This window comes from Ixodes scapularis, unplaced genomic scaffold, assembly GCF_016920785.2.
Source record: "Ixodes scapularis isolate PalLabHiFi unplaced genomic scaffold, ASM1692078v2 PGA_scaffold11__112_contigs__length_91849675, whole genome shotgun sequence".
Classification (NCBI taxonomy): Eukaryota; Metazoa; Arthropoda; class Arachnida; order Ixodida; family Ixodidae; genus Ixodes; species Ixodes scapularis.
Window position 1 is genome coordinate 43,770,649 of NW_024609837.1, and position 22,482 is coordinate 43,793,130.

Sequence of the window (22,482 nt, forward strand, 5' to 3'; positions counted from 1 at the left end):
TTGCGATCGTTCACTCGGGACCCCGGGTTTCGGCGCACGGAATTTGCCACTCCTCCTTACCCACCTTTACCCCCCTGATCTACAGGGTGTGCAGGAAGCCACTAGCTGAGTTGAAACGGCCGTAGTTTCTATAAATGTTAACCGATTTGCAAAACATACGTTTTTTCTGATGCTGGATTACGGTTTCACCATAATTATTTATTTCCTCTTCTCCACTGCTAAAATAGAAAGAGTGGAGGATTTTGTGGGAGGGGAGCTTCTCCTGCTTTTCTTGTGAGCAAGTGAAAGAAATGGTTGACAGACTCCCCGCAAGATTGTGCCGTCTTCGTCTTCATGCAACGATGGTAATGATGCGCTCGCGGTCGGCACACTACGTTTCGTCCCAACGCAATCCGAAATTGCCACACACAATTAATGACAACTAGTCGGTCGGCAGCACGTGCCAGAGGAATGTTGCAATGCCGTGCCAGGAAATGTTCCCCAAATTTCCTCCTCAACACAATCACCGACATGCCGCAACACTTACAACGCCTGGTTAACAATGCGGGTACGCATATGTGGCAATTTAATGTACAAGTATTCCCGTGGATTTCGGAACAAAATGCTCCTTTGTGCAAGTCTATTTACGCATTTCTAATAAAATTGTAGCCATAAATTAATATCAGCTAGCTACTTCGCATCCACCCTGTAATGGTGTATGAATTAAGGCATACTGTAGCGCCGTATTATTCTTCACGACTTTAAAATAAGTGCCACTGCTTTACCAGCACCGCAAAGTCCGCAGTATCAAAGTTGTATCTTTCGGCTCGGTTGCCGATACGCTGAATCTCCAGGTGTTAAAAATCCTTGCTTGCTATAGTTTGGGAACCCAGCGTTTTTAGGCGTTTCGCAATCCAAACACTTAATGTAAAATGGGAACCGCCTCATTATGAATATCCTTTGCAGGAAATCTTTCCGCCAAACGCTATGGCATCCAAAGAGAAATTCCAAGTTGAACTGCATGAAAACAGCCATGTATCATGCGCATGTATGGCTGACTAGTATCGCAAGTCATTTTGAATTATATGTGCCGTAGCGATGCACATTGAAATTCTGTTACTTCTTTTAGATCTGTTTTGCTGTCATTTGTAACTTCTACTTAGGGGAGGGGGGGGGGGGGGGGGGGGTCAGTGGCCGAGTACGTTAATTAACGCGCCACAGCTCGGAGCATGCGGAGCGAAAGCTCACGCCGCAGAACCCAAGGATCCTGGGCTAATCTGGACGGGCATCATACTGGCAAGCAGTCGTGTACAACCAATGCTTGACGCACGTTGAAGACCCTAGGCCAGCAGTGGTAGCATCCGGTGTTACTTTAGACTTCTATCTTATCTGCACGTATCTACACTCACCTTGTTGGAAGGAGGAAGCTGAAGTTGAATTCATGATGGCCCTCCGTGAGCACGTCTCTGCCGTCTCCTCCAGACTCTGGACAAACACAAAGGGAAGTATGGGTCTCAGAAACTAAATAAAATTTCGAGCCAGCCGGGAACAAAAGTCCTAGTTCTTGAGGGAAATATCCTTTCGAGATGCAAATTAAAATGGGTGGTCTATTCAATAATTATACTAACAGAATCAGGGGCGTCGGAACTCACCCCCACCTCCCCCTCCCTTGTTCTGACGACGCTAATGAGGTACAGAAAGACAACCAAAAATCTGCTAGATGATTATGTGCAAATGAATGTGAATGCATTATAGAAGAAAAAGAAAATGTTTTGGAGCGACTTCAGTGTCCGCAAGGGTTCTGTACAGTACATGTCAATGAACCAGAATACGACCTCGTTGAATTTCAAGCTTTCAGGACACACCAAAAGTCGATAAAAAAAAATGAGAAGAAAACAAAAAAACGGTGGAATTTAATGCGGTTTGGTTCACACACTCTGCTGTCCTCAAAACAGGATGGTTTCATTTGAAATCGAACACGCGTGTCAAGGTATCTTGATTTGCCTAAAAAATTTACATATTATTGCCCGATTTCCGCAATGAACAAAACCACTTTTTTCTATATTTTATAAATATATTTCTCCACAAGAATTTTCAAATGGAGCAAGGTGTAATGCTAAGCTTAGGCTGCTTGATTTTTCTTATAAATAGGTAAAAATAAAAGCACTCGGTATTTTTTCTTGTAAATGTATGACGCTTTTTTTTTTTTTTTAATTAAACTGTTTCGACATATTTTATGCCAGAAATACAAAAAGCCAAACATCGTATCTTTGACATTTTGGTGACATATTTGAAGCCTTGTATCTTAGGATTATTAAGTACTGTATGCCTGTAAGCCTGTACATGTGCTATCGAATGGTACCACTTTAGTTAAATTTGTTTTCACAAGATAATTTACGTAAATTTTGAAATTCCATCAAAAGTAAATTTAGCCATAATTTGAGCCCGAGTTATAATTTTTTTTTTTTTTTATGTCAAGAAATATAAATATGGCCAATGATGTTAACTTTCTTTGCGCATAATCAAAGTTCCTTTTTTTCTTTTTTCTTTTGTTGTTGTATTTTCAGTTGAAGTGCCTAAACATACATACATGCACCCGTATCGGCAAAATGGGTAGTTTCGCAAGTTGGCTTCACTGCAAGGTTTTTTAGCCTTGAAATGCTAAAAGCAGGGGGGTCAGACATGTTTGGTACGTGAAGGAACGACGGAGTGAGTGAGCTAAAACCTGCATTTATTTTTATAAAATAATCGCCTGCATTGGCCGAGTGGCGATTACGTCAAGACTAGATGAAGTAGTGAGTACCCTAACTGCTCCAGTTGATTTTTTTTTTTTTATTTGAATTTTATTTGGGTTAAGTGTCAACGATAACTGACGTTCGCAGATTTGGTCGAGTCTCGATACGATAGCTGACCTAAAAATAAGATATATCACAATGAACATTTTTCTCTTATGAAACACCTCAACATGTATCTGCTGAGGTTAGCTTTGTAAAAGGCTTAGGGATTTTAAGTTATTGCTTTGCAGTTTCATCTTTGAGCGAGAACAAAGGAAAGACGGAAATTCGTGCAGCACACGTAAGCACATACCGTTTCAATTAAAAACGAGCGTGTTGGTTAATAGATACAAAACTTGAAAGTATAAAACAGCGAGGACGAGGACGTTCTCGCTGTTTTATACTTTCAAGTTTTGTCTGCTTCTGTATCTGCTTTGAGTTGGTCTTCATTCATTCTAGACGGAGTGATTAAAATGTTGTAATCTCCGTTCTGGCTTTCAGAAATATCAGTACGTAGGTCTCCCAAATAAATCTCATCAAGTATATTCTCATTGCGACTTTCTTCTTGCAATTCTTAATTGCTTTCACGGCATGTTTCATGTTCGGAATTTGAATAAAACAATGAAGATCGTCCCTGTGGAGTACCCCACAGTGGCCAAGTCCAATACCTAGACGATAACGTTCCCTGGGCGTTTTCAGATAAGATCAAACAACCATGTCCGGTGACCATTTTTTTTTTTAATTTTGATGAAAAAAAATATTTTGCTGGCTTTACACAAAGAAAAATAAAACCAATCCTTGTTTTCAATTTTTTTTTTTCTTTGCGAAAAAAAAAAAAAGTAGCACCCTTTCAGTCACGTGCGCGTTTTGCGTATCGCGCGATGTTGACATTTCGGGCAGCTTCCCCAAAAAAACAGTTCTGGCTACGGGTCCAGAAATATTCACCGACAAATTAGACATAGGAAGGATTGACAAAAAGTATTAATCACCCAAGTATTAAAGTAGTTATTTTGAGAGAAAAAAAAATCGCAAACACGGCACATTGCGCAATAGCGCTCTGGATTAAAGAATATTTTTCGCCGTATCTATAAAAGCTAAGGTCTTCACACTTTGCCAGTGTGTTGCCCTGTATATAGTTCATATTTGCGAGAAATATTTTTGTCCTGGTTAGCGGGAGAAATTTACAAGAATTGCTCCCACAGGGGCATTTAACTAAAAATGCATTATATTGAAAATCATTTAAATAAAAGACTACCTTTTTTATCCTTTAAACTCTTGAAATTAACGTTTATAATATGTACTAACATAGCCTGCAAAAACGTAATGCAATATTTGTGTGGTTATTAAGTTATAAAGCGAGAAATAAGGCCAAATTGACGCTAACGCGGTTGCCATGAATGGGGCGTGCACATACCCGTTCTTCACGATTTCATTATTATTAAAAAGCCGCAAAATGCTACGAGGTGGTCAGGAAAAGACAAATTGAGAGCACAGAGGTAGACGGTAGTTTTGAAGGGAAAATTCCAAATACATTTTCGTACAACTGCCCCAAAAATGCCCATGGGCCGCAGCGATCTAGAGGCGCCACCGTGTAACATGCTTTGCGTGTAGCGTCTCCGTCTACGCGACGTAAAGGAAGCAACGGGAGCGACTTCGCAAACGGATCAGCCTACAACCAAGGCGCGGCAGAACCTGAACCTCCGCCGCCTGTGAGCGCCAGTAGATCCGCCGCCGTGGAGGGCCGCACAAAGCGTAGAAAATAAAAATATACATTACAAAAAATCCGATTGTCTGAGATTGGTGTGTATTCGGTGTTTTCAAAAAAAATCAAACGACCATGTCCGGTCGACTTTTTTTTTTCTCTTTTTTTTTTTTTTATCAACAGATATATTTTATTTGTGCAACCGCAAAAACATATTCAAACTTCTTTTCTTTTTTCTTTTTCGGAAAAAAAAATTCTCTTGAGGAAACACGTTTTTGCGACTTGTGTGAAACCGTCTTTTTTAAAGCTGATGTCGTCTTAGGTTTAATAGTTTTTGTGTAGAGACTCTACATAAAATAAAAGGAGGTATAAACATGTATTATCGATTACAAAGCAATTGAGAGCTTTATAAATCCGGATCTTAAAAGACTGGAAATTCATTTTTTTTTAGGATTTGGACGCGTTTGTTGTATATTTGCATAAATCGAAATGTAGACAGGTTATCGATTTTGCAATAGTTGGAAAATCAGTTTAAAATGAAGGCCGTTTTAATTTTTCTTCTACTTTTCACAGATCTGCCCTATTAGGCCCTTCAAAAATGCTCTGCAATATTTTCGCTAGATAAGAGACGGAAAAATCGCGCGGGCGCCTTATCGCAACCGCTAGCTTTGTACCTGCTCAAAGAGCGGTAACTTTAGTGCACTACAACGCTTCTCAAGCGCTAAAAGTCTTTCTGAAAACGACTGATTTAGTGGTTTTCAATAACGCTCAGCAACTTTCTAATTGGAACCATATGTCTATTTACCCTAATTAAAAAGTTAACAAATTTTAATTAATTAGCTGGCTAATTAATATGTTTTTGGCAATCCCTGACGTCCGCCGTGGCCTGTAGTTTGTTCCCGAAGACAGTTTCTTCTTCTTTCAAACGCCCTAATTTTTAGGATTTCTGAAAGCCTTCGCAAAAACACCCGGTATATGTATGTATATATATATATATATGCATTTGACCCCCTTCCCCCTCTCCGCACCCCAAGTCATGCACAACCCAGCCACCGCAGCACCCCCCCCCCCCCCCCCCCCCCGAAAAGAAAATTCCTGGCTACGTTACTGGCTCTATGACCTTACAGGTACATGAGGTTAGCGAGATTGGTCTGTAATTGCCGAGGGATCCCATGTCTTCTCTGGGTTTTGGAATGGAAATGACAAGTGAATGCTTCCACTGCTCAGGTAGCTTTCCGGTGACCCAGATGTAGTTCACCCATCCGAGGAGCTGTTCTTCTATGTTTTCTGGTGATTTTATCCGGCCCGGGCACCGATCGGGATCTCCCTTTGTGTAGAGCCCACTCGAGTTCTCCCTTCGTAAACAGTCGGTTCATGCCGTCGTTCGGGCCAGGATTTCTACGTCGTACGGAGAAGGGCAGTCGTTCACGTATGGCTGTGGGAAAAAAGAGACCCTCCGCCACTCCTGTGAGCTGTTCTTCCGTCTTATTGACCTTGAGAGCAAGCGTGAGCGTCGTTCCTTTCACCTTCTTTCCAAACACAGTCGGATTTGTAGCCCATAGCTTCATAGTCGAGGTTTTGTCGGAGAGCGAAGAGCTGAATCGAGCCATCGGCGTGTATCTAATTGTTGGGCGTATTTCTTGGCCTCCACCGTAGCTCTTGTTATGGCGTGTCTGCCTTGCGGGGCGCCCCTTTTGGGTACTTTTGTATCACCGGCATCCGTTTAGTCCAGAGCCGTAGTAGGTGAAGGTCAGGGTTTGGAGAGTCTTCATCGACGTTCGTTGCAGTCGTAGCTTCCTGCATCTAGTGCGCTGTTTAGGAGGCTCTCGAAACTGGACCCATCAAAGTTACCTTCTTCCAGCGTTGCCCTGAACTTGTCCCAATGAATGGTTTTAGTCACTCTCCGCTTGGATGTGTCTTTGATCTTCTTTGTAGGCAATCATTCGAAGAAGATTGGGAAGTGGTCGCTGCCCCAAGAGTCCGGAAGGCACTTTCACTTGGGGTGATATGTGTAGATGTTTGAGGTCCATGTTCTGGGGTGGTGTCCTTCTGCCTGTCGTCTCCCAGTCTTGCCTTGGTAACGTGGTAGTTGACTAAGTTGAGTCTGAAGATCATCTCACCAAGCAGCTTTTCCGCTCCTGTCGATACGTGGTTGTATCCCGATTCATGATGTTGGAGGTTAAAGTCTCCACAACAGAGATTTTGTTCTCTTGGGTACAGATCGTGCAGATGAGCGCTCCAACAGTGCACGTTTCTTATTTGTGCTTTTAAGAGGCCTGTAGTATGTGGGTGTGAATACGATGTTCTGCTGCCACACCGTGGCTCGGATTACAACGATTTCTTGATTTTCATTACAATAGGGAGTTAATCTATTTGGTGCTGGGGTCAGTCGCAAATACATAGACGTGCGCTTTCCCTGGCGGGGAGGCAGATTGCCCTGGCCGTTTGCTGCTAGTTATGGATAGGCTTGAGTAGGTAGTGTAGTCACTGAAGTCGATGCTTGTCTCCTGAAGCAATAGCACATCAGGACGCTCGTCGTGCTTGTCCAACAGACTCACTCAAAGCTCGGCCGCCCGCTTGCGGAGTGCCTGGCAGTTTCATTGGAGCACTCTTATCATTCGCTGTAAGTGCCCTGATCTGACTGAGGGCGGACTTGTGGTGTTTGCTCTCTTCTTGCTAGGCTTGGACAATGGCTTTAAGCCTGTCTAGCTCGGCTTTGAAGTAGTTGCAAGTGTTGCGTAGTTCTTGGATCTCCGCCTGTGACGACGGTGATGGTGTTGGAGCGATGATGCCTTGCCTGACTCTGTCAGTCCACAAGGTGCCGCTGGGAGGAACCGGGGTCTCGATAGCCCTAGTCGCAGTCTCCTGCTGCCGCTGTTGAAGCTTATGTTCACGAAATTTTTTTACGCCTTCCCGCATACGCTTGTTGGTCTCTCGGCGGTCCGTTCCCCAATTGGCCCTTCTTTCTACAGCCTTGGCAGTATGGTGTGGAGTCGGCGCATCCGGGTCTCTGGGCAGGATCCGTAGAGGCTGCATGTTGAGTTCCGCAGAAGGGGCACACGGCAGCATTTGGGCAGATGTCCGGTTTGTGTCCCAATCGGTGGCAGCTACCGCAGGTCACTGCTTTAGGCTTGAACGGGAAGACCCGCAAATATCTATTGCCGTACAAGACGGACCTTAACATCTTTTCTCCATCAAATGTGAGCATTGCCGTGTTAGACTTTCCCATTCTGCGAGCAGCGAGCACCTGGATCTTCTCAGATTCCAATTCAAGGTTCAGGACGTTGTACTGGGGATACTCTTCTTTCGAGCATATATTATAGATGACCCCTTTGCAATAGGTGGTTCCGTACGTTCTAAAACTTGTACAGAAACCGCTTGTCCGTCGTTTGCGACCTCAGTGATCTTCTCGGTGGTTTCGGCCAGCTCTTTCGAGACCGTACGGACTGAGATAGTGTTGGCCTTCTCTATGTATTGGGAATGCTGTAGAAACGTTCAAGAGGTGCGTTTTCAGTCTTGGACGATAGTGGCTTTATCGAGACTTGCGATCGTGTCAGGCGGATCTTGTACTCGAATTGCCAGCGTGGCGGGGAAAAGGGGGCTTTTTTTGTTTTTTTGTTTTTTTGTTTGTTTTTTTGTAGGGTACTCGCGAGTCCGTTTCCTTTTCTTCTTGCGCGTGACGGTGGTGAAACCGTCCTCTCCTTCCGTTTGTTCTGTAGCAGGTGGCGCGGCAACCGCAGGCTTTTGTCCCGGCAGTGGCTTAGCCGGCACCGAGCTGTCACCCTGGCTCCCTGCTGGTTGTGGCGTCTTGCCAGATATAGGTGCAGTGCCGGCTGGCGATGGCAGACTTGTTGCTGTGCTGCTTTTCAAGACTTTCTTAGAAGCCGCAGACTTTTTCTTCTTTTTTACTTTGGTAGTTGGCACGATTTCGTGAGGTTCTCCAAAGACACTTCTGATAGGGCTCTCTTTCGATATGCTCGAAAAAAAGCCCTTAAAGCGGCCCTGCAATCCTATTTAAGCGTCTACCTTTTTTGCGGTTTTCACGTCTCTTGTGCTCCGGACAACCCAGTGGGCAGGGAGAGAGGAACTAAATATCAGTGCGTCATATTTTAACCGGGCGACGAGGAAACCTCCTCCTCCTACGGGGGCGCCTCGTAGTGTCGAGCGCGCGCGGCATGTGACGAAATCGTGATGTTCTTGGTCCTGGTCAGCCGAGGAGAGATACTGCCCCGTTCTTGGGCAGCTCTCTCTCCTCGGCCTCATTTCCTTTCCCCGTCTTCCCCTCCCTCCCCACATCCCTCAGTCAGTCAGCGGAAGCGGGGAAAAAGGGTAGAGGACCAAGGACGTCATGAAGGAGGTTATTTTTTGCTTCTTTTTGTAATTTTAATATGTCATAACGTCTAAAATAACCCGAATTTCGAGAAAAGAAAAAGCTCACTAAGTTACTACGTTCAGTGAGCTCGGGCTCGGTGCAAATTAAAATACAGTAAAAAAAAAAAAAAGTTGTTGCAGGGCCCTTTTAAGACTAGCTCGACAGAGTTGGCTGTGCTTGGAACTGTGGAGGGTTCACCAAACTGGAAGACGGTTGAGCACTCCATCGTCGATTTGCTTAGTATCGAGGCTGGAGCAGGTCCTGGCGTTCCCGTCGTGGTAGCGGCGGGACCGGCGTTGCTCGCGTTCCTCGTGCCCATGGCCTCAGGGGTGCTATGTTGCGCTTTTTGCACTCCCAGGGGTGCTATGTTGCGCTTTTTGCACTCCCAGGAGACTTGGAAGAGGGAAGTGACGTCAACGACTAGAGCAAATGCAGATTGGATGTTGACAGAAGAAAACAAAATCCACATCCAATCTGCATTTGCTGCTTTGTTGACGTCACTTCCCTCTCCCTAGTCTCCTGGGAGTGCAAAAAGCGCAACATAGCCCCCCAGGAGACTTGGAAGAGGGAAGTGACGTCAACGACACAGCAAATGCAGATTGGATGTTGACAGAAGAAAACGAAATCACCACCCAATCTGCGTTTGCTGTGTCGTTGACGTCACTTCCCTCTCCCTAGTCTCCTGGGAGTGCAAAAAGCGCAACACAGCCCCCCTGGTCGATGTGTTACTTGAAGTACTGGCCGCATCTTCTGGTTTCACCGAGGGACAATCCTCCGAAGACCCAAAAGGGGAGTCCGAACTTGGCAGCTCGGAGCTGAGCTAAGCGCCGAGCATTTTCGAAAAAGTCGAAAGCTTAAAGAGAACACGTTCGATCACATCGGTGGCTTCTTCTTTCACCCAGTGCTATAATGGCATTTTGTTATCGGCTATATATTTTTTTTTTTTTCAGAGTGCATGCAGTGGACATCGGGTTCTATAAAAATCTAAAGTTTAGATTGGGTTGTTATACTCTGTTTCACCTTATGATGTACCGCATGAAAGGCTACAAGCGCGAGCTCCTTGCTCTGGGGCACATCTCGGCGGCACAAGCTCTCGTGACTTAAGAGCGGCTGCAAACGCTATGAGCTCGCGCTTCTAGCTTTTGCTGCAGTACAACATAAGGTGAAACGAAGTATAACAAAATGGCGTAACTCAGTAAAAAAAAAAAAAAAATACAGGATGGGAAGGCGAAAGCATTATAGTACCGCGGGAGAAATGTTTTCGAGTAATGTTTCTATACGTATGAAAGTTCAGGACGACGTCTGAGACGACGTCCTAGAGATCGACGCCAAGTACGGCGTTTAAGACGAGCTCTAGGACGACGTCAAGGACGACTTCTAAAACGACCTCAAGGACGGCGTCGTCCTTGAGCACACGATTGAGCGGCGCGTGCTTGATGACGTATTTTTATGGCCATCTTTCGGGCACAACGACGCCGCCTTTTCGCGAAATAAAAAAAAAAAAAATCGCCTCTTAAAAAAAAAAAACAAAAAAAAAAAAAACGGACTAAGCTTTTATTTTTGCGGGCGGCAGGCGATTTTGTTCAAGGATTTGGCAACATCGACGACCGATGCCCTACATCGCCAACTGCAACATCACCAACGATAACTACCACAATATCAACAACTGCTAACACACCAGCAACGGACGTCACTTCCAGTGGTGGGAAGAGGCCATAACAACTATCGCTGTAAAAATTATAATTTTTTTTTTCCACTCCGAGTACGACCTTTGCATTAAATGGCAAGGCGTCCAGCGCGAGCTTCCTAACTTCGACGGTGCTACGATGCCTCGTGTACCGCAAGCGCGCAGCCAAAGCAAGGCGGAAGGCATGGAGCGCGTGCTGAAGGCCGGGCACTTGAAAGACCCATCCCTGCCACTCTTGGCAGTCTACTATACTCATATCCGAAGATGGCGCCACCAAGCTGCACGTACACCCATTGGCGACGTGCGCGACCGAAAGCGTCGCTGTGGTCGGCCTTCCACGATTGGCCCAAAAGCTGACTATGACGTTAGAAAGGTTATACCATCGACGGAAATAAGAGGAATGAAAGAACTTTAATTTCGACGGTGTTGGCAATGTTGCTTTGAGAGCGCAATGATTTCAGGCTTCCCCCATGCTATTTACAAACACCATCGAACTTGTTGTTTGCAAGGTAATGACGTCACAAGGGGGAACCATAGGAGGGCGCCACCGAAACATCTCGCCGCTAATAGAGATCATACATACCACTGATCTCTATGACAATTGCTGGATCGCGCTTCCCCGCTTCGAGCCCATTGCGCGATTGAGGCCACCGGTCGGCCATCTTACGAGTGCCGCTGAAGCGTTGCCAAGGCGGCGGTCACGTGACCTTTGCCTCTGTTTTCACGTGACCTACACACGGTAACCATGGTAGCTGTCTAGGCTTGACAGCGCTAGAGCATATCTCGTAAGATGGCCGACGGTGGCCTCATCTGCGGTGCGGGGAAGCGCGATCCAGCAATTATCATAGAGATCAGTGATACATACTAATCATACACCTAAGGCACGCGAGTCGTTAGAGTTTCAAGGAAACCTGGGGAGAAAAATAGGAGCCAAGAGGAAACATAAAACCTGACGCTGATCTGTCGTCGGCAGGTTGCGTTTGTCTCGACGCCGACTCAATATTACCGGTTTTCCCCAAAACCAGCAGAATTTCCTGGTTTTCTTTGTTTCATATCGCAGGGATGTAATACATGTGTTACATGTGTACTTATCGGCGGCGTTCGAAGTACAAAACAAGAAATGAAAACGTCCAGCCAACACCACCTATCTCGTGTCATATCAAAATAAAAACGACGTTTTGCGCATCACTCGTGCGCTGCAGGAAGTAGTTCTTACGATATTAGGTTGTCGGAGGAAGAAACGATGCTTTTGGCGTTTTAAGCTTCTACGTCATGATAAAACAACGTCAGGCTGATCTAAGATACACCCACATACATATCTTACTTCAACTCATATGGGGGAAAAAATTAGTAATGTCTCGCGAGGAGTCGGACTTTTTTTACAGTCATTCTTGAAGTGAATACGAGTATAGATAAGTCCAACCCACAGTAAGAAAGAGGGAGAATATATCAAAGGTGCTGAAACAACGTCGACTACTCCAGGTCATGGATCCAAATTATACACCCCCGTACTCCAACGTAACGTCGACGGGCGCGGCGTAGCGCAGCGCGCACAGACACTAGAGAATTGTAGTAGACCGTTTTTCTGTTTTTCTCCTCCGCTACGGTATCCGTGAAGTTGTGGGGAACAATGAGCCTCACGGCACGCGGAAGGGCGGCGCCGAGAGCGGGGAAGAAGAAGAAAGGAGAGGCTCGTGGTCGGTGCGAGGCTGAGGTTCGAAGGACGGTGGGCCAACAGGACAGACGGTGCTGAGGAGCCTACAAAGAGCCGGACTTCACGAGCCAAGCAAGCACCCGGACCTCAGCGAGCCCAGGAAAGACCCGGACAACACCGAGCACATGAGTATCAATTAAACCTTGCTTAATGATAGCGCTCCCTCGTATGACTTCCTTGGGGCGAATGGAACTTGGCCTGATCGGGCGATATTGATAGGCGACCCACATAAATGGCGCTTCCAACGTGGGGCCCGGTCAGTCTGCCGTTGTTTCTTTTCGCTCCCAGGGAGTCCCACGAATCGCGATTTCTAAATTTAGGTTTGTTGTGTTTCCCCATTTGAATTTTTGTTACTCCGCTGGACATCAGTGTTTAACGTTCTGCCGCCATGTCCAGGTTACGGAATAAGGCCGCCCATCCCGAGGCCTCAACTCAGTCAGTGGCGGATATTGACTCGGACGTGGGAGAAGGCACGAGTGGGGAAGCGAGCGTTGCGACAGCGCTAGAACCCCCAATTCCGGCGGTGAACACGGGAGACGTCAGCGAACTAATGCACGCCATGACGGCGATGTTCGCGACGTTTTCTAGACAGATGGGTTTGGCCCCAGGGGTGGTGAATCCCGCGCCTACGCCCGTGCCTCGCCCGCGGTTGAGCGTGCCGACGCCGACCTATTCGGGCTACTCCGACGCAGCATCGGTTCACGATTTCTTGCAGGACCTAGACGCGTACATTGCCGCGTTGGGCGCGTCGGATGAAACGGCCCTGATACAGATCGTCCCAATCGCGTTGACGGATGACGCAGCGCGTTGGAGGCGAATGCAGAGGCCGTTCCTTTCAATGGCAGATTTCCGGACACGATTCAGAGAGGAATTTCTGCCTCCCGACTATGAGATGCGGATCAGAGATGAGCTAGCCAGCCGTACTCAGCATCCGGACGAGAGCCTCGTAGAATACGTCCGCGCTCTCCAGGAGCTCTACTCCAGAGCCGACCCTACAGCGTCAGACGCGGAGAGGGTAGCTAGGGCGATCCGCCAGTGTCACCCTAGATTTAAACCCTACTTGCGCGGACGTGATTTCGCTGATCTGGAAGCACTTGCCAGAGAGGCGCGCATCGTTCAGGCGAGCTTGCTTGCCGAGTTGACGTATCGCCCCCCTCCACGCGCAGAGGAATCTCTGGAGCCGGGTTGCGCCTGGACAGGACGAGGCGCGGGAGCTTGCGACGACTCACGTACGCCGTACGTGGCCGTTACAGGACATAGGAGTGGCGCAACTGCTGTGCCCCGCGCCTTAGATCCCTTCGCTTTTGAACAGAGGCACAGAGCAGCTAACGCGGGCTCTTCCAGGGCGCATCCCCCTAGGGGAGGCGGCGCAGCCGACCACCGCGGAGTCGCGAATCATTACGAGGGTCGCGGGAACTACAATGACCCCCGGCGCGACACTGCTTCGCGTGATGGTAGCGGCGGACGCTCAGCACACAATGGCAGGAGACAGGTCAGGTGCTATAAACGCAATCAGCTTGGGCATATCAAGCGTCAGTACACATGGACGGCAGCTCTCCCCCCATGGGTCTCAGGGAAACGGGAGAGGCCGGCGCCACTAATTGGACTTCCCGACTCGCGGTTGCCGGCCGCTGCCGAGGCCCCTCATCAGTCTGCCAACGGGGCTGGAGTTGCGGTCAGCGACAGGTCGGTGTTTGCCCCGTCGGCATGTCGAACTCAGGGTTTGACATCTGAGAAGGGGCCGTACGTGCGCGTCGAGATCGGTGGTAACATTTACTACGCACTAATTCGGCGTCGGTGCTTTGTTATTGCAAGAACATGACGGACACCTGCGCCCGGTGGCATTCGCCAGCCGAACCCTTACACCGCCAGAACGCAATTACAGCGTGACGGAGAAGGAGGGGCTGACCGTCATGTTTGCTCTAAAGAAATTCGACCTGTATTTAGACGGGACCACCTTCGTCATTCAGACAGACCACGCCGCTCTCACCTGGATTCAAAGGTTGAAAGAGCCGGCGGGGAGGTTAGCTCGGTGGGCACTCACTTTGCAGCGATACTCCTATACTGTCGAGTACCGAAAGGGCTCCACCAACAAGGTTGCAGACGCACTTTCTCGGGCGCCCCATGATAGTGGTTGGAAGGAGGAGACGCAACCAGGGGATTGCGAGAGACAAGCTTCCCGCGCGGCCGCTCATAAGTGAGACAGCGGGAAGGGATCGATGCATCAGGAGCTCGTCGCAGTGTTAGGAGGCCGCACGAGGGAACAGAGGATCGTGGCTTGGGGTGAAGTGGTGAGCAAGGAAGAGCTTGTCGAGGCCCAAAAGGCAGATGGTTTTTGTCAGCGGGTGTTGGGGAAAATTGCGGAAATGGCAAGCAACACCGGGAACGCTGGCGGTCAATTTAACGAACATATTGATTCATACTTGCTGGGTCAAGACGGCTTATTGCTCCGCTACATTCCAACAATCGACGACGAGGAGGGGAACGACTCTCCGTTCAGGGTGGTGATTCCTAGGAGGCTACGGAGGCGGTTTATCGGATACTTCCACGACTCGGCTTTGGCTGGTCATGGCAGCGGCAGCAAGACTTTTCAAAAGTTATGTCGCGTCGCGACCTGGCCAGGGATGAGACAGGACACACTCCGATACGCCCGTAGCTGCCTGCAGCCTGCCAGAAAGCGAAGCCGCGAGGGGGAAAGCCCCCAGGCCTGATGCAGCCTGTAGTGAGTCACTACCCGTGGGAGATGGTTGCTTGCGACATCATCGGCCCACTTCCAGAAAGTCCCCGTGGGAACCAGTATTTATTGGTAATAACCGATCATTTCTCAAAATGGGTGGAGTTACACCCGCTGAGGAAGCTGGTCTCGGAGCGCATCTGGGAGAAGTTGTTGGAAACTTTCATGCGCTTCGGTACACCCACGTGTCTCATCAGCGATAATGCTAGCTATTTTACCAGCAGAGTGTTCACTGACTCCTGCTTGGCGCTAAACATAAAGCACAAAAGGACGACACCATACCACCCTCGGACTAATATCACTGAGAGAGTGACCCGAAACTTGAAGAGCATGCTGATCACACTAACGGAGAGACACAGGGACTGGGACGAACGCATTGTCGAGATGGGTTTTGCAATCCGGACGACCGCGAACAGTGCGCGAACCCGTCGGTGAGAGATCTGATAGGGGCTCTGCGCGGCGCTATCATCTGCGGCCTAGAACCTGATCTAATCTCTGCAAGATGTTAATAGAGCTCGTTCTGTCCAGAAATGCCCCCCCGGAGGAACCAGAATGGGCGGCGCCATCCAGGAGGGCGACCTTCCACTTCCCGGGGTACCGGCGGAACCAGCCAGACCAGCCGACCGGGTGGCCAACCCGCTCGGCAGGAGACCGGCCACACCAGCCGACAGGGTGGTCAACCCCGTTGGCGGGAGGACGGCCAGACCAACCGACAGGGTGGTCAACCCGGTTGGCGAAGAACAAGGGGGACCAACCAACAGGGTGCTCAACCCGGTTGGCAGAGGCGGGGTGATCAACCCTGGCCTCGATCACATCAACAGAGGCAGGGCGGCGGAGATGCGGAGCACCGGAGAGCCTCGAGTGACCAGGCGGGCAGACGAGACTCCACCCCACGAGGAGAAGCGGCTTCGACGGCGGCTGGAGAACCAGCTCGGCGCAAGCCACCTCGCCACACCGTGGCCACCTGGACGGCCCAGGACGGCCAAGAGGCCGTCCACTTCGTGTCCAGGGTGCGATGGAGGAACCAGCCCCGTCCAAACCCTTCCCAGCTGCCCGCCCAGATCCCGCAGCCCTTCCGAGGGCATACGCTGCCCCGTTTTTCGCTACCCGACGACCACCCAGACGCCTGCTGGCTGTGTCAAGTCCCGGTGGTCCACCAGGACACACACGAGGCCAGCCGCCGACACACTGACCTCTTGAAAAACATGGGCCGCCCCGCCGGCGTCGCAGCAGCAGTACAACTACTTCGCCGGGATCGGCCAGACCTTCTAGCTCCGGCGGCTCTCGGCTTCAGCCAAGCTACTGGAAGCCGGAGTCCTGCCCCCGACCAACTGCTCGTTGACGGGTTCGTCGCCGAAAACCCGGCGCTCGGCCCCTTCCCCAAGCACACACCGGCCCCACCAGTGCCGGCCCCCCGTTCGACAACTGCGGCCCCATCCGCGTCCACCAACACCAGCGACGCGGATATGAATGAGCTGGAGGAGTACTTGGCCAACAATCCAGCGACCCCTTATGCTACCGACGGGCCAGATTCTTTCGTCGACGGAGCCGCCGCCGAAGACCCGGCACTCGGCCTCTTCCTCGAACACGCACCAGTCCCACCGGTGCCGGCACCCCGTTCAACGGCTGCGGCACCATCCGCGTCCACCACCACCAGCGACGCGGAGATGGGCGAGCTGGAAGAGTGCTTGGCGGACGGTCCATCGACTTAGGATGCTTCGGAACCCCCGGAGTTGGAGGCTTGAGGGGAGGGGAGTGTGGGGAACAATGAGCCTCACGGCACGCGGAAGGGCGGCGCCGAGAGCGGGGAAGAAGAAGAAAGGAGAGGCTCGTGGTCGGTGCGAGGCTGAGGTTCGAAGGACGGTGGGCCAACAGGACAGACGGTGCTGAGGAGCCTACAAAGAGCCGGACTTCACGAGCCAAGCAAGCACCCGGACCTCAGCGAGCCCAGGAAAGACCCGGACAACACCGAGCACATGAGTATCAATTAAACCTTGCTTAATGATAGCGCTCTCTCGTGTGACTTCCTTGGGGCGAATGGAACTCGGCCTGATCGGGCGATATTGATAGGCGACCCACAAGTAAACGCCGCAGCTTCATAGTTCAAGGTCTTGTGGCGGATTACGGAGCGCTATCCAGGTGCTTGGCGGGCTGCGGAAACGGTCTACAACAATTCCCCACTGATTGGTCGCTGATATCGAGTTCCTGGTTGCCGGCCAATGAAAGGCGCGCGTTCTGCGCTACGCTGCGTTTACTGCGCTCAAAGTCGGAGTATAAACAGCCCTTTATATATTCCAACAGGTCGTTTAGAAAGAAATCCGCGTTTGGCCACACCAGGGGTGGTTAATGCGCGTGCGAAAAGAAACCCGATTCGCGTGAAGTGAAAGCGTCTGCCCACGCGCCGACAGCACAGCAGCGGCGTGATGTAAGAAACGCACTACGGGAATGAGCTGAGCTAGTTCGTTATAGACGCTTTGCAGCAGCTGTGCATGGACGCCGCCATAACTGACCTTCAGTTTTTGTTTCCTCTTATTTCGTTCATTTCACTTCATCTTTAGTATAGCAGGTCAGCTTATTGCCACATTAGATTCAACTGTGTCCTTTTCTAAAGCATCGCCCTTTGTAGAGGATCGTCAACTACCATTTCAGTTGCTCGGCATCTCGGTAAGACAAGAGAAGGTCAGCAATGGCGGCTGTAATTTGGCGCGTGTGTAAAGCGGAGGAACGAGGGAGACAGGAGAAAAGAATGGCGAACCGACCGCTGGACTACCGACCGCTGGACTACCAACTGTTTGATTAATTTCTTCGATTAATTTATATCCATTCCCCCTTTTTTTCTCTGCTTTTTCTTTCCCTGGTTAATTAACTACCCACGAAGGGTGCCGTGTAGAAAAACTTTTTTCTTTGGCTTGTAAGGTGATCGAATGAATGCTCACGGATTTGTCATCTTCTTCGCCTAGAGGAAGGCTTTTATGGTGTCCTATGTGAACATGGTCGAGCCCTGCTTTACACAGGCATGTCCGACAATGGGCAGCTAAATGTCCTGGTCCCGCGAGGTTCCTAAGGTTTGCTGCATGTTCGCGGGCTCACGGTCGTTCATACATCGACCGGTTTGTCCTATATAGCAGCGCCCACGTGTTAGCGGTATGTTATACACGAACTCATCTCTGTTACGTCACGGCGCGGTGGTGGCGCGTCGGGCGCACTTCCGGTCTGGGGCTGTGGGCGGAAGGCCTAATGTGAGTCATGTATTCCTGCGTTGTTTTGAAAGGAACCTGACAAAAACCTGCCTTCTCGTCAAAACGCCGCAAATGAGGCTGTACCAAAAGAATCAAGAAAGGTTTGAAGATCAGTTTTCATGTGCTCGGTTCGTCTGAGAACGTGGATATGTGGCGTGAAAATGGAAAACCAGACGCCGTCGGACCACGATTGGTTGGGCGGGAAGCACTTTGGGTTGAATTCACGGATACTTGTGGTCATCAGGTGTATTTGTTTTGCTCCAACATGAACGCCGGAAAACCGTCAAGTTGTACAGACCACCTGCGGACTACGTTCTGTGCGTCTTTAAGTTCGAACGGTCGCCTGATCGTTCGAACTGTCGTCTGCTCTTTCGAACGCTTCTGCTTGCCGTCTGCTCTTTTAGACGACACCGGTTCTTAGACCAAATGTCGACCCGGTACTTGCGATAAGAAGTAAGGGCAGGCCTCAAAAGACTTAAGTTTGAAGATTGGTAAGCAGGCTCGATGTAAGCGGTAGATACAAGGAGATGTTGATCATTGTTACCAGTGACCATCATCGACTTGTTATGCCTAATCCACTTGATCCGATACTGCTTGCGATTTTCAGTATCGACGTCGAGCATCTCAGCTACGGTTCACGCTTTTGCAGCCCGAGCGGCGTCGCGACTCAAAATTGCGAGAGAAATCTCATCATGCGAATCAAACTTCAGCGTACGTACTGCGGCGTCCACGCGGAATGAATCGCCGCATGTCACATTATTCACGCGACGTTTTGCGGTGTAACGATTCTCGGTAATATCGCTGAGGTCGCTCAAGTAGTCAAACATTGCCCAGGAAGACGTAGAATCAACAATTCGAACGCGAAAAAGGGCAGGGGGACTCACACCGACGCCGACAACATCTCATTTCAATGGTTTGTTTATGGGCGACGGCGAGCTTCTTGCCCACACCCCCATTGCGCATGCGCGGCGCCGGTGGAGTCCGCTAGGGGCACTCCGGTTTGCTTGTAAACATGAGTTGGTGTATAGATAACTTCTTTTCACACGGAGCGTGTTGTGTTCGGTGCCTGGTTTCACACTCTGGGGTTGATTAATTTTGCTGCACACTGAATAAGCCTTATTAGGCGCCGAGCAGAGAACTTGCACGTTTTGTCCGTTCACTATATATATATATATTTTTTTTTTTTTATTTATGGGTAGCCTTGTGAATATATGGGATCACTACAAAAGGGTAAGGGGGGAGGGGGGTCCGGGTTTCTTTGTTCGTTCACTCGTGGAATAATTCCTCTTGATGGTGCGGCATATTTTTTTCACATATGGAGGCCATCATAGGTTTCGGATATCCCGCGCTGTGAAGTCGAGAAATTTGGGTGCTAAAGCTTTGTTGGACTTGATGTAGGCGTGATTTTTTTAGGCTTTTTTTGGGGGGGGGGGGGGGAAAGGGAAGGGGGGGGGGGAGCGTCCCCCCCCTTTCCCCCTCTTCCCCAGAAAAAAAAAAAAAAAGAATACTGCCCCAGTCTCGTACTAAAATCATCATGGCAAACTTCCACGAGCTCGCCTGCGCACTGATCGTAACTTCGACATTTTCTAACTGAGCTCGTCTTGGCTTTAGCCAACTTCTTGCGCATCATGAATCCTCCTCGGAGGAACGCAGAGTCTGCGGACGCACGCAACTCCCGAAAAATATGGCGCACGAAGAGCGCAAAACGCGGTTAGCGTTCGGCGCATGCGGATTGGCGGCGACGCTATTCTAAAACTCTCCAATAACGAAACATCCGAACGATCTACTAAAACTCTATTAACGTGTTCCGTATTAAAAGGGCCCTGCAATCCTATTTAAGCGTCTACCTTTTTTTTTTTTTTTTTTTTTTTTTTTTTGCGGTTTCCACGTTTTTTGAGGTTCGGGAAAGCCAGCGGGCACGGAGAGAGTAACTAAATAGCAGTGCGTCATATTTTTACCAGACGACGCGGAAACCTCCTTCCTCCTACGGGGGGCCCCGTGGTGCCGAACGCGCGCGGCATGTGACGAAATCGTGACGTTGTTGATCGTAAAAGTTTATCCTGGTCAGCTTCTGCCTTACGACTGGTCAGAGCCGCTAAAAGGTTTTTTATTAGTCGAGATACAAAATATAAGTGGAGCGAACCGTTTCAATTAGTTATGAAAGTAGCTTTTATTCAGTATTCTACATGAGAAAAGAAACAAAGGCAGTTTAGAAAGTACGGAAACAAGAAATTACCCGTCGACATACGCACCACCAAGCGCGGCGCAAACTAGAAAGGGGTAGTGCGATCAGGCGCCAAGGCGCGCCACGCATTGCTGTCAAGCGGGCGCGGAAGTGAAGTGCGTGGAAAGGTCCCGGAAGTACGCGGAGGCGCTGCGGTCGTAACGTCTGGATAGGGAGGATCAAGTCGTCTGGAGGACCCGACCGGTTCCGAGCGTTTCGAAGGCCTTAGGAGAGCAGGTTTGGCTTGCGGTTTGGCCGTTTGGCGATTTGGCAGCGCGAAGTGGCTCCCACTCTGAACTGATTTTTACCCCGTGTTTGCTGTCGTTTGTGGCCAATGAAGTGTCATTCCTAAAACGGGAAACATTTTGAGCCAAAAAGCTTCAACAAAGAGTGTCTAGTAGCGCAGCAAATGCAATGCGAGCCTCCCTGGCCGCCCGCTACCCCGCCCGCTTCATCCAGCCTATCCAGTCCATGCTTTAGTGGCGCCCTTTCGAGCCGTCGACACGGAGTGCGGCAGCCGTGAGCGCTCGCTGAGCTCACTACCCCTCCTCTAGTTCACGGCCACCCAAGACAGGACCAGGGACGTCATGAAGGAGGTTACTTTTTGCTTGTTTTTGTAATTGTAATTTGCCTATAACTTTTAAAATAAAGCGAAATTCGAGAAAAGTTTTACTAGGTTTCCACGTTCAGTGCGCTCAGGTTCGGTGCAAGTTAAAAACTAGTCAAAGTCGTTGCAGGGCCCCTTTAACAAGGCATGACTATAGTATGTCACGGCTTTAGCCACAGCTCAAGAAGGTAAGGCGAGGGAAAGGTAGGCTGGGGAGAAAGAAGCAGACGGAACGCTGTAGAGGAGAAGGGGAAACCTCCTCCTCTCTTCAGCGTTCCATCTGCTTCCTCCTTCCCAGCCTTCCGTTCCCTCGCACTACATTCTTGAACTCTTCTTTAACGCTGTTTGGGCCTACAAGTTACTGTAATAAAATAAATAAATAAAGTAGTAATTCACATATGTGCACTACCCCAGGGCCCAAGACTACAATGCGACCACCCACCCCCGGTGGGGAAGTACGTACATCCCCGGCCCGAGCTTCAGCCGTCTACGAGGAAGCAACCACGTCAGACGGTCGTCGGACCGATACCCCGGCCTATCTAAAAATGGCAGCAGTACAGCAACGACGACACACAAGAACCTTCTTGTCAACAGCTTTCACGTAATTGCATGACGTCACACCAGCCGCCATTTTGGTGGTCCTGATGCTTGCTTCTGCGGCATTTAATTCGCAACACTGAATTTGTTTTATTTCTCGGCGAGAACAGCTGTAGGAATTAAACAGCAGCATAGTGCGATGGAGTGGCGTGCAAGCCATGTATTGACAATTTTCATCACGTGTTTTTGAACCTACTTTCACGGCTTCGTATTTAGACCGCCAGGCGCCGTGAATATCGGATTCTCTCGAGAAGAGTGGCGAGCGAACCTGCTGCAACGGTCGCTAGGCGTCCTCGGTTTCGCTGGAGTAGCTAACAGTCTAAGCTATTCGATCACAATCACTTTATGAACTAAGGAGTGTTTTGAAAGTGACAGTGCACGGTGGTCAGGGGTGAACATTTATTGTCGAGGGTGGTCACGTTAGAATATGCTGCTCCTTCTACTCTGTCACATCTGGTGCACAAAGAAGGGGAAGCAACCTGTCATATTCGACGAAGAAAATGTCGTCCAAAAGTAATACCCAATCGAAGCATTAAGATTTCGTCAGCTCTTGAAATATGACGAGGCGCTTCTAAAGTTTTACCTCGGGGTTGATCGCCTCTTCAAGGTGGAAGTTCTGACTCTGATGACAGTTTTATTTTTGTTTTAATTATAAAAGAATAAAAAAAAAAAAAAGAGATAAACCGGTGATCGCTTGTCCAAGCTACGTAGGTCGCAGCAGGCTCAATGAGTCCTTTTCTTGTAAAAAAAAAATAATATAGTTGCAGTCTCGGTATTGGGATTATGGGCATTTCTGGCTACCAGATTGTTCGGCCGGCTCCTATCCAGAACTTAGGCAAGAGGCGTCTTCTTT

The 22,482-nt window shown here is 49.3% G+C and overlaps 1 protein-coding gene across 1 annotated transcript in view; it reads right to left on the bottom strand.

The window, feature by feature from the left end:
* LOC8025063 (arrestin domain-containing protein 3) overlaps positions 1-22,482 on the bottom strand; it is an 82,275-nt gene that overhangs the window by 21,270 nt on the left and 38,523 nt on the right. The window contains exon 2 of the mRNA XM_042288893.1: positions 1,389-1,464. Within this exon, the coding sequence (XP_042144827.1) occupies positions 1,389-1,464 (76 nt within the window). The remainder of the gene's footprint in view (positions 1-1,388; positions 1,465-22,482) is intronic.